The sequence below is a fragment of the Otolemur garnettii genome, unplaced genomic scaffold, assembly GCF_000181295.1.
Source record: "Otolemur garnettii isolate 467f Iridium unplaced genomic scaffold, OtoGar3 scaffold00068, whole genome shotgun sequence".
Taxonomy (NCBI): Eukaryota; Metazoa; Chordata; class Mammalia; order Primates; family Galagidae; genus Otolemur; species Otolemur garnettii.
This window is the reverse complement of record NW_003852463.1, coordinates 6,694,299-6,707,561: the sequence shown is the minus strand read 5'-3', so window position 1 is coordinate 6,707,561 and position 13,263 is coordinate 6,694,299. Positions and strand designations below refer to the sequence as shown.

Genomic DNA, 13,263 nt, shown 5'->3' with positions numbered 1-13,263 from the left:
GAAGCCTCAACAAAAAGTCTCCATTTGGATAGCAAGTTACAGTTTAGGGTCCATGTTCACAAATACTACATTTTTCTTCTGACTTTTAGTCTGTTTCTCTTTTTCTATGCCCTATAGGATTATCCCAGTCCCAACTTTTATACACAAAAGGATGATAAAGTGGAAAGAAAGTAGAACATTGGCTATCAGGTGCCATCAAACTTAAGACATACCAAAACATTTAACTAATTAATTATTGTTCTTTCTGTTTGCTAAAATTATTAGAAAGCATAGTTGTTTTATCTTATAAGGATTTTATTCATATGTATTCATTGAACATACATCATGTCAATGCAAAATTACTGTGCAGGCTTGCAAGATACATTATCTCTTCTATTCAGAATGAAATAAGAACTACCTTGAAGGGACAGTGTCAAATGGAGTAGGTAATGCCTGACAGCTGACCGCTGGCAAGCACAACTTTGATTTAGTGCTAAGTACAATTAGTCCTCCATGACCCTGTGTACCACTACTGTGTGGCTAGCAGAGATGGGCGTGCTGTGGCCACATCAAACAACTCCCAACCCAAGGAGTGTTTTTCTGGATGAGGGGAGGAATGACAAAGAAAGGACACCACCAGGCAGTGCATGGTGACATGCTGCCTTGTTCAGTACAGGCTATGAATGCCACAAGGCAATGGTTTTGAAAAAATTTAGGGGATGGTGCCTGTGGCTCAAAGGAGTAGGGCGCCAGTCCCATATACTGGAGGTGGTGGGTTCAAACTCGGCCCCAGCCAAAAACTGCCCCCCAAGAAGAAAAAATTTAGGCAACCTGAGCTATAAAGAAACCCTTCAGGGGAGTCCCTTATGTTAAACAGGCAAGAAGTTGAGATGGAAGAGGAAGCAGGGAACCCCTTTCCTGGGGCACTACTGGTAGCCAAGATCACAGGTTTAAAAACTTTCTGGACTTAGGAAATGGGTAAGATTTGAATGGATAGAGACAAGGGAGGAAGGCATTCTGGGTGGGAGGATCAGTAAGCATGAAGGAAAGGAAGTGGGAACCTAAAGGAAAAGGAGTCCCCTTAGCCATGAACACCTGGTAAGAATGAGTTGGTAAGTGGTAAAAAGGAATCCACCTGGTAAAAAGGAATCCACCTAGGTTTCCAACTTGAACTAATTTTTTTTTAATACTCTAAGCCTGGTAAAAATAGTTAACAAATGCTCTGAATCAGGGCCAATAAGAAGCTTAAAGGTAATGGTCAAGTAACAGGTCTTGTCATTATTCTTTACTTCAGAGTCATTTCAAGTCGTTGTGAGAGGAAATGGCTTCCGACACGCCCGCAACGTGGACAGGGTCCTCTGCAGCTTCAAGATCAATGACTCCGTCACACTCAGTAAGTCCTTGCAGAGTGTTTGGGTGTCTTCAGCCTGATTCAGGGAGGGGAATTCCCAGCTCTGTCTTCCAGCAAGGCCACACATCAAACTGACAGAGGAGAGTCTTCCTGGTGGGACAGACCTCCAGCAAGGGCATAGCTAACCCCTGCAGGCCTTCCCCGTAGGTACCCAGCCTGGTGAGTCCCCCATAGGCTATGCAGCCATGAGCAGCAGCTCCATGCTAGCCCTCAGCGGGCAGCGGGGCGTTGGTTTCCTTGTCTGTTGGTTTCCTTATCTGTTGACTTCTGCTAAGGGGTGCACTCTTATCTGGTTAGTAAGGGCTGGTGAAGCTTGAGGTTCATTAATAAAGTATTGAGGATTCTTCAGGGTAAGAGTGAAAAAGGGATGGTCTGCATTTATTAATCCTGAACAAACCAAAAGCCAGACTTGTAGACTTGCACATGTAGATTCTGTAGCTCTTTTCAATTTGGAAGATTCTTCCTTGGAGTAGCCAAGAAACTCTCATCATGGTGAATATGTTACACGAAATACAGGAATGTGGGAGTAAAACTAAGTGCACGTCATGAGAAAAAGGAATTATCATAATATTTGGAGCAGTCAAGTTCCTCATTCAAAGGCATGTGTGATTCATGTGGTTGACCAGGAGTGATGGGAGGATGATTATGGGAGCCTTGCTTATTATTTGCATCTGGCATCCATCACGCAGATATTGATTCCACATCTGCAATGATAAACAGCAGTCATGATATCCTGTGTTTTCCATCGTGCTGTACTTTCTAAAAGCATCATGTCTTTTTACTACACCAGCCCTGAGAGGTAGGAAGAGCAAGGAGGACGGCAGGACTCACATTTGTTGACTAACCACACACACTTCTTTCGTCCTCCTGATAGCCCTTTGGAGGATATTATCCTGTTTTTAAAGAAGAAAAATGCCTTTTTTCCTCCTTGAAATTTTAAAACCCAGTTGAATATTTGAACAGACACTTGCAGTGGCTTCTTCACAAACATCTGGAATTTCTGGTTTTGGAATAATTCCAAAGATTGCAAGTATTCAGTTTTCTTAATATTTGGAAACGCTTTCACATGCTACTTGAAAACATTTTAAAATAACTCTGGATAGTCTCAGTGTAAAAATTGGACATGTACTTGCTTTTTCTCCCCCTTTTAATTGTGACGTCACTTAAGGCCACCCTCCTTCTCTCTTTAACCAAAATTCCAAGTCTAAGATTGTAAATTTCTACAGGTTTCCTAAGAGACATTAGCGCCTTCCAAAGGAGACTTCCCAGACAAGCGAGCTTCAGACCCCAACTTGTCTGAAGATAAATGGACATTGGATGGACATAGGATGGGGAGAGAGATAACCTACCCTGCCATTACTTTTTACAAGATGAAATGCATATTGATTATGGATTTGCAGGGTCGCACTTTGAAGGCCTAATTTTCAACTTCTCCATGAAATTTTGTACTTGGGGGAACTGGCCTATTCTCTTTCTCACTCATCTCTTCTTTTCCTAATGCCATGTTGGTCAGGCTCACCACCTCATTCCTATTCAAAAAGCAATAAAGGCTGATGGGGGTAGGGATTTGGCTTAAACCACAAACCTAGGCGTGCTTCTGCACAGTGCTATCATTAACAGTGGAGAGATGAAGAAAGTGAATTTATCATATTTGTGCTGCAAAAACACTCTAAAACCCAAACATATAGTATTAAAAATAGTCTAAGGGAGAAAATTAGAGTTTGAGGAAAACACTAGGCCTTCAATTATTAATTCACCTTTTCATTTTCATTCATTAGATAATATGAATAAGAACCTGTGTTGAAAGGTGGCATCTACACACTGACATTTTTTAATCAACCTTACGAACATCATAGTCTCTCTTAATTCCTCCTGGTAAATAACATATATTTAGATTTCCTTACCTTTCCTGTTTTCTTTCTCTGTCTCTATACTCCATGTTTTAAGATGTTTTCATTTTTATATATTTTTCAAATTTTTTCCTAAATGCACTATTTCATTTTGTAACAAAAAGAGAACATAAGTGCTATTATTATTTTTTTTTTACTTTTTGTTTTGTTTTGTTTTTTTGAGACAAGGGCTCATTTTGTGCCGTGAGTAGAGTGCTATGCCATCATAGCTCACAGCAACCTCAAACTCTTGGGCTCAAGAGATCTTCTTGCCTCTGCCTCCCGAGTAGCTAGGACTACAGGCACCCACAACAACGATCCAGCTCATTTTGCTATTTTTAGTGGAGACAGGATCTCACTTTTGCTCAGTCTAGTGGTCTAGAACTCCTGAGCTCAGGTGATCCACTCCCCTTGGCCTCTCTAAGTCCTAGGATTATAGGCATGAGCCACTGAGCCTGGCCTCTATAAATGCTATTTTTAATCAGAAAAAGACTCATTAAAACCTCATAATGAGGCTAAAATTTTATGGCTCCATTCACTTTAAATATGACATAGGCTACAAGGCCTTCAAATAAAGTAGCAAATTATATGAAGTAAACGCAGTTGAAAGACCACATTGAAAAGTTATATTTATAGTGGGAGATATTAATGAAATTTTGCAAGTTTCTGAATAAACTCATTAATAAAACAATTAAAGATATGATTATATCTGTTATGCCTTTTTAAATAACTAAGAACAACCTTGCAAATTTATCATGCTAAGACACAAAAAATGCCAACATAGTAAGGCCGAAAAGTAGAAATTGTTGAGATATATTCTTAGATGATCAACATAACCAGAAAATTTAAACCATAGGCCAATACCTTCTTCTCTCCCACTTTTCTTGCCTTTGCTTAAAAATAAAGTCAAGCAATCAACCACTTAGAAATATCTGAGACAATTTCTGGATGTGTGGCTACTACAATAGATTCAGAAAGTCTGGATAAAATAGGATTTAAAAGATTATAACATGTGGCCTCACAAGAAAGAAGGGGAAGTCCCGAAGTACAGAAAACAATAAGGAAATAAAAACCCAAGCAGGAAGCAAAGCCTTGGGAGCTCCTGGCCTGGAGGCTTTAATCAGATGCTAATACAGATTCAGGACATCTCGGGCCTGTGCAAGGCACCAGGTGAGAGCAGAGCCCCCTGGAGAAGTCCGGATTCAGAGGGCTGCACCACACAAGAAGTGGGGGAAGGAAGCAGGCCAGGGAACAAAATCTACAGGTGCAGTGATGTCATACCATTCACGAGATACAGTAGCATCAAGTCAAGAAACAAGCCCCTAAATGTGTCCATGACCATCCCAATCCCTGTGGCCCTGCAGAGGCTGTGTGCATTCTCCCTGTAGGAGCCTCGTGCATAGCCACACCCATGGAACTCCTGCAGCAAACACGCCCCTCTGAAGATGGGCTCACAGCACAAATGACAAACCTTATAAAGATGAGGGAAAGAAACAGGATAACAAATAAGAAGAGAAGATCAGAGAAAAAATTTGAAAGAGAATGTAGAATAAACACATTTAAAATGCGCAATGAGATCAGAAGGATCATAGGAAAAGAACACTCAAGAAAGGCAGATTGGCAGAAGGCCTGAGTATAAATTATTGATCGAAAATTTTATTTATTCTTTGAAATACAACTTCACGGATGAATTGAAAAATGAGGTCAGATACAGATGAGGATGAAATGAACTAGAAAGGAGAGAAGAGGAAATCTCACCCGTAACCAAAGCACTAGATGCTGTTTTTTTTCACCCAAGCACTACCAAATTTTAAAGGACCAATAACCTACATTTGATACATACTGTTGAGCGGAAAAAAGAAAAAGCTTTTTAATTCATTTTATGATAATAATTTAATCTTTTTTTTCTTTAAGAAAACTAGGCAAGGGCACTAGAAATAGAGACTATCTGAGATCAAGCTCACTGATGACAAACATCTAAATAAAATATTGGCACACAAAATCCAGCAATGTATTTAAAAAGGACCAAGATAGCTAAGACAATTTTGAAGAAAGAGGGGGAATTTGTCTCTTATATGGCAGAATAAACTGATGCCAAATGTAGTTAAAATTGATTGTCCATGCCTAATGATTTTTAGAAAACTAGCAATAGGATAAGACATCTTAAACATAATAAAAATACATCTAGACAAGCTGAATTCAAAATTCAATATCCTCCTAATAATAAATCATTTTTAGAGAATTTCACTTTAAAGTTAAGAAGACAAAAGCAGGCCAACCTGTTTCACCACTATTATTTAACATTAATCTGAGAGTTCCAATAGCACCATCCAATATAATTTTCTATGACAATGGACATTTTCTAATAGGGTAGCCACAAGTCATGCATGGCTGTTGGACACTTGAAATATGGCTAATTAGATTGAGGAACTGAATTTGTGATTTCATTTAATTTTTACTAACTGCCATGAGCGTTAAAATAACACAGGAAAACTGATGAGAGCTATAAATCCAGAAAAAGGGGCCAAGCATCATTATTCTAAAATAATGGTTACATCTTCCTGGAAAACAAGGGAATCAAGAGAACTACTCTAAGAGGGTTATTAAGCTGGATGATTTAGAAATAAATGTCTTGCTTATAACAATCAGTAGCTTTGCCAGAGTCCAGCAGTGATCAATTAGAAAACATCACAGGAAAAACATAGCAACAACAAATAAAATCTAGTAAGAACTCATTTGACCAAATTTGTAAAGATATATGAAGAAAGTTATGAAACTTTGTGAAGGATGTAAAGAAAGTGTGGCGAGATGGAAGACATAGACTCATGACACAGTGCAGGCTTTGTAGGCAGCCCACCACGGAAAGGAATCCTGGCGCTCTTGTGAACATAGCTGTATCTCCATGCCTTTGTTTCTCTTCCTGTAAAATGAGTATGGCAATAATAACACTTATATGAGGACTGTAATGAGGTTTAAATACCACAGGTAGGGTTTAGAAGAGGGCCTGTTGCATAATAAGGAGCCAGTCAGCGTTGACTGCAGATATTACTTTATGATTGTCGCTATTATTAAATATCACTGTTATTTAATGGAGTAGTAACTGGGTATTGTAAAGACATCAATGGTCTTCAAATTAATATTTATAATATTTTTAATACAATCCCAGTGAAAATTCCAATGAGGCATTTTAATAAGTTAACAAAATAATTCTAAAGCTTATATGGAAAAATAAACATACAAGAATAGCCAAGAAAAATGTGGAAACTTGCCCCAGCTGACTTTGAGATGTAAAAACAGCTGCAGTAATTGAAATAATGTATGACCAGTACCACAACAGGCCATAAACAGAGCCAACTACTTACATGAATTTATATAACATAAAGCAACTTTTTAAATAAGCAGGGAAAGAATGGCTTATTCAAAAAATGATGTTGAGACAACTGGCTAACAACTTGGAAAAAATTAAGTTTGATTTTTATCTCACACCTTACATCCAAATAAATTCCAGATGAACCAAAAAATTTAACATGAGCCCGAAGCTATAAAACTTCTAGAAGGAAACAGAAAAATTTACATAATCTTCCATTGGGAAGGACTTTTTAAACATGAAGAGTCATATCGTGAAGGAAAATTTTGATTGTTTGAATACATATTTTCAAATTCTGCTACCCTCAAACTCCCAAAAAGCAAAGGGGAAACAAAAGACTGGAAGAATTAATTACAAGACATATGACAAATATGGGATCAATAAACTTAGTATAAACCCAGCTCCTAAAATCAATTTTAAACAGAAGGTGAACACATCCATTGGTAAAGATATGAAAGGGAAATTTATAAGAAAATAATGATCAATAAGCATATGGAAATGCTCAGTGTAACCGAAAAATGCAAACTGAAACAATCGATTATCATTTTTATTCTCTCTAACTGGTGAAGATTAACAGAATATAAGGCCCAGTATTTTGGCCTTAATGTTGGAAAACAGGTGTTTTCACTCATTATCAGTGAGAGACCATTTGATCTTTTGGAAGGCAATTTTTAAAATGAATCCATTGCTTTTGTACATTTTTCACCCAGAATTTTAATTTCAACTTCATCAAAAGGAAAGGATGGACAATGTTTACAAAGACTTGGCTTTAAGGATGGTCATCACGGTATTGCTTATCATATAGCACAAGAAAAATAGAAAGAATGAAGGGAGGGAAGAAGGAAGGAGACAAAAAGAAAAACATCTAAACGGTAACGATATAAATATTTAACAATAGGTTATTATAGAAATTATATTTCACCCCTAAACAATTAAATAATATTGTCAAAGAATAACTACTAATGTGGGAAAAAGCTAAAGATAGGATATCAAGTGTAAAAGATCAGTGACAAAACATAACATCCATGCTATTTTTGATTTTTAAACACATTTATATCCAGAAAGAGATTCAAAGACATACATGACAATCTGATCAGTGGTCCTCTCTGTATGAGACCACTGTTAATTTTTATTTTCTTCTTTCCTCCTAGCTATGGTCTTTTAAGTTTTATATAATCATATGTCCCATATAAGAAAATAATCCACAAAAGTTATTTAAAATTTAATTGCAAAATTCTTGGTCATTATTTAGGCCTACCTCACATCTTAACTTTAGTATTTGGTTGCCTTTCCAGTCAACCAGGCTGAACTCACTGCTAGCCAAGAAAATATCTTGGAAATCTTTACACAAACTTTATTTATTTATTCTGGCTACATTTTTTCCTACTCCAGTATTCAGTCTACTATGCCAAAAAAAGATCCACTTTCAATCAGAAATTCGTTTGCAGGAGGAATAGAATGCTAACAAGAAGACACTGAGGTATGGACTGAAGTTATCCATCTTATACAAAGTAAATGAAAAATGAATGTGTTACTAACATAATAATGAGAAACATGCTAGACTATCCTGGTGTTGCATGGTAACCCATGAGGTATAACTGTAAATAAAAGAAACCAATTTTGTAACACATTCACTGAAATTGAATTTGCAGGCCATAAGAGAAATCAATTTCACAGCTTGATAGGCACACTTTATTTTTTTATTTTTTTAATTCTTTATTAAATCATAACTGTCTATGTTGATGCATAGGTACATTGATGAGGTACAATGTGCTGATTTGATATACAATGTGAAATGCTTACATCAGCTCTGGCCCCTAACTTGCATGCAACAGAGGCTTAGTGGCCATCCACTGTCACTCAAATGTGTGTTCAGGGTCTCCTTCCCTCCTCTCCCCTGAGTTTCTGTATAAATGTGTGTCCTTTAAGAGTAATCAATATTTTCCATAGTCTGTGGTCACGATTGTGTGGAAGGCTTTTGCCATTTTGTAGACTTGCCTCTTGATGCCAATTCCAAAGGTAAAAATCTTTATAAACTTTGCACAGCTACAAGAGTTTGTGTGTCAGGAGACACATAAGTGCATGAGTCCTGAATTTTCCAGGGGAAAACAAAGCTTTTAAAAAGATATTTATTCTTAGCAAATTAAAGCTGCTTTAAGTGTAGCAATTATTCTGACCTTAGGATTACAAAATCTTTTTTAAAAGCCTGATACTTTGCTTAGAAGATAATTTGTAAGTTTTGAATTTCTGCCAAAGAATTTTTGGTGTAGATTTAGGGCAAGAGAAAAAAACTTAGTAAGAGCCACACACCCCATATGCTTCACTTTGTTTTCTTGCAATAGCCCAAACTGCCCTATTAACTTCAAATAGAGAAAAACACCAAACACCACAATATTATGTGTAGTATAGCCTCAATTATACTATACAAAAATGATATGCGTAGAAAAATTTCTGAAATAGTATACTCCAAGACATTAATAATATTTGTCACTAAACATTAGGATTATCAAGGATTTTAATTTCTTTTTCATATACTTCTCTATATTTCCCAGACTTTTTGCACTAAACATATATTACTTTCATATTAAAAATTGTAAAAAACAATAAGTATTGTCAAATAATAATTTGCATCCTGAGACGCCAGACTAGCTGTGCTGACAACCAGTTCTCAACACAGGTATGTCCAAAACTATGGTCACAACCTTGTGCAGGTCTGGAAAGACAATCCAGAGGCCAGCAGGGCTGCTGCATCTGTGCCTGCTCTACTTTGGGAATGGACTCGTGGTCCCTCTTCTTTTAGTTCCTCTTTCTCTGGGTCCATAATGTAATCCTGATCCATATGAATACAGTAACCAAGATATAACCCACTTCATTTCTTTCCAAGACTGCCCTCAGCTGAGTCCTGTATTGATGAGAACAAGGTGTTCTGCCTCTACAGCCTTCCCACCCCATCATCTCAGAACCTTGGCAGCAATATATGTCTCATTTCTGGAGTGCCCAATTTACATTATAAAGCTTCACACCCATGGTATGGGTGCGATTCTATTTACCACTATGAAAACCTGGACCTACCAAAGCCTGCAAGGAGGGATTTATCAAGAAACACTCTCTTCCTTGCTCCAACCAGGATTTGTCTTCCCATATCCCTCCAGCTGTTATGCTGTCCCTCTTCTACCCACCACCTTATAACACCTCTGAACTTTTCTGGACATTGCACCAGTACCCTGGGGGCTGGGAACCACCCAACTATATCTGTAGGCCCCACTATAATGAGCTAAGGAAGATATAAAACTATGCACAGCAGACATGTCAAGTTTTTTAACCTCAGCACTATTGACATTTGGAGCTGGATAATTCTTTGTTGGAGAGTAAGGGGCTGTTCTGTGCACTGTAAGATGTTCAGCATAATTCCTGGTCTGTCCCCACTAGATGCCAATACCAGTGCTGTCTGCAGTGTGATGACCATTTGTCCCCTGTGGGGCAAAAATCACTCAGATTTGAGAACCACAGCACTATATACATGTACGTGTCCACGGGTCCTATTTAGATAGAGGACTTACTTCTTGTCCCATATCTATCATATATCCCTGATGCAACCTGTGAGACAAGTAATAAGGCCTGCTCAATTTGCACAAACATTCACACCTTGTCTTTTGTAGGTGCCTCAGAAAATGAGCCCAGCAGTGCCCCACCTTTGTAATAACAATTAATGGATGTGGAGTTCTTAAGTTCTAAGCATTTAATAATATCATTGTATTAAAATTTACAACAGCCTAGGAAATGAGTATTATTCCCACCTTATAAGTGACAACTCTGAGTTATGAATAAGTTGAAAAAGCCTTACCTATAGCCAGTGAGTGGCAAGGCTTGATGGGTTTCCAGAGCCTGGGCTCTTAATCTCCTCATTATTCATCTTACTCCAACCTGCCCCTAAGAATAGGATAGGAACCCAAAAAACATACCCTGGATACCTACAGTTTACAGGAACTGGTGAAATAGTTAGATGTAGTAGGCCCAGGAAAGTTTCCTGGAACCTGTTGACCAAGCTCATCCCCTGATTTCATGACAACTAGCCAGTGAGGGCTTCCAAGGAAACCTTGTAAAAGTACCAGGCCCAGGGAAAGGGTGGGTAGGGGAAATATGTAAGAAAAAAGATAATGGTGGTCTCGGTGCCTGTAGCACACTGGTTATGGTGCCAGCCACATACACCGAGGGTGGTGGGTTCAAACCCAGCCTGGGCCTGCTAAACAACTGCAACAAAAGCATTGTGGTGGGCGCCTGTATCCCAGCAACTTGGGAGGCTGAGGCAAGAGAATCGCTTAACCCCAAGAGATTGAAGTTGCTGTGAGCTGTGATGCTACAGCACTCTACTGAGGGTGACATAATGAGACTCTGTCTCAAAAAAAAAAAATGAAAACAAAAAACAGAAAAAGGATAATGGTTATCTTGGTTCTGCCACCTTAACGGCATCCCTCTGGCTTCAGCTGAGCATCATAGGACATCACAGTGGATGTTCAAGTTCTGAGGATGTTTCCCAACCTGGCCCAAAGCTCTTACACTCCCATTCTATTTTGATTCTTCTCCTTTCTCTGACTTCACAACAGTTGTTCAGCCTTTCTGAATAGAAGCCACTCTCTCCAATTTCAGAATCTCTGCTTTGTCCTCTGATATGTAGTGTCTTCTATCCGAAGAATGCTTAGGTTTATTATCCTACCCATCTATGAAAACCTTTTAGCCCAGGGCCTGACACATAGCCCACAGCCAATAAATGGTAGTTCCTTTCTACCCTTAGTAATAGGTCCCATTTTGCTTTGCAGTAAGACCCCCCACCATGTATGTGAATTTCACTGAGACAGCCCCAACAGGGCAGTCACCGACCTTCTTTCTGGTGGGGACTCCAGAAAGCTCAACCCGGATGGTTGGAATGTCACCAACTTGAATTCCTACTGAATATAGTTTTATTTCAGACTTTTCCACACAATTTTAGAGGTCTAACATTTTTCAAAGCTGGTTACTTTTAGACACAGTGAGAAGATAGAAATTCCAGCCTAACTCCAGCCTGTCTATTCTCCCTTCTTTTGAAGACATATTCCCAAACCAGCTGATAATTTGGTACTGAACAGTTATATTTGGCTCTAGGATGCCCTGAAAATGCACCCTAGGCCCAGGGGACAGTGAGAGAAACAGCAGGGTGAGCTCATTCAGTCCCTAACCTCTGCTGTTTTTCCCACTACCTAATGCAAATGTCACAGTAGGAATGTAAATTCTACTTTGGGGCTTACATCAGTCTTTGGAGGGTTTGAACACACTCCCCCAGATAAAATTAAGGGTTATTTTTCTTTCCCTTTTTGCCAGAAATAAATATTTATGTCAAGAAAAGATTGCCAAGACTCAGAAAGTATTTGAATTATTTAATCAGCCCTATAAAAGGACTCACTCTGATTGGCTAATAAATTGGTGTTTGAATCGGCTAATAAATTTTAATCCTGGTTTTATCTCAAATCCATTAGTCCCCAAACTGCAAGAAAGAATTCTGAGAACTTCTTTGTCTGTCTGAAAAAGATTAATTACATTGCCCAAAAGTCAAAACCTGAGAATATACACATATGAGTGCCTGGTTCTGGGATGTGAGTTCATTCCAGTTAGATCTGGGCCTTTCAGAAGACACCTGAACTCATTGACTCTGGTTCTCTCTTCTGGAAGGAATGCTTCCACTGGGATCTAGCCTTGTGCACTGAAGGTCTTGACTAGTTGCTTTCAAAGTGCTCAGTAGGAAGAGCCCTAGCTCCTGGTGTACTTCTGGCTACATTATATGTTGAGCTAGGTTTACCTTGAGCAAGTCATATCAACAAAATCTGGGTTTGAATTCCAGCTATGACACTAATGGTGCAGCACTAATTGAATTTACTAACTTCTCAGAGCCTTGGTTTCTCAAACTTCAAATAATAGTAATATCTCACTTAGGTTTGTGGAAGCATCAGATGAGATCATGGATAGTCTATAGTGTGAGACAAAATTAGTATGTGTGTATATTTGTGTATATATATGTATATGTGTGTGTATCATACAGTCACATACAAACACACTAAAGCTTTTTGTTTTCCTAGGAATTCCTAATGTCTAAAAAAATGTTAATTTAGCAGGTCAATGTAATTAAATGTAAATCTTAAACATTTTAATCCTCAACCTTCTGATTTAAGCCACATTTTCATGTAGCCTATTTTAGAGGTGTGGATGACCGTGTAACAAAGTGGAATAACATTTACCGAGTGCTTATAAAGTTTCAAGTGTTGTGCTTTGTACTTCAATACACTCTTATTTACTACCCCACAGAACTCTGTGCAGTGATGTTATCAGCACTGTTTATCCACAGAGAACTTGTCCTTGATCATACCTTAGTAAGAGGAAGCCCTGGGATTCGCCCCTGGGTCTGCTCAACTCTGAAGTCTACTTGGCCCCCTCTGTGCCCTCTGTACTCAGCTTTGGGGATGCTTAGCTCCTAAGTCTAGGGTGCTGCTGAGGGACCTTGAGGACCAACCCTGGAGGGAGTGGTGGGGCTCCCAACGGAGTTAGGAGCTGACTGAAGAGAACCACCTAGAATGGCAATCAGCTGTCAG

General features: G+C 38.6%; 1 protein-coding gene across 1 annotated transcript in view; it reads left to right on the top strand.

The window, feature by feature from the left end:
- The window catches only part of ANTXR1 (anthrax toxin receptor 1), a 241,927-nt gene that overhangs the window by 87,817 nt on the left and 140,847 nt on the right, over positions 1 to 13,263 (top strand). Inside the window, exon 10 of the mRNA XM_023515283.1 lies at positions 1,274 to 1,372. Within this exon, the coding sequence (XP_023371051.1) occupies positions 1,274 to 1,372 (99 nt within the window). The remainder of the gene's footprint in view (positions 1 to 1,273; positions 1,373 to 13,263) is intronic.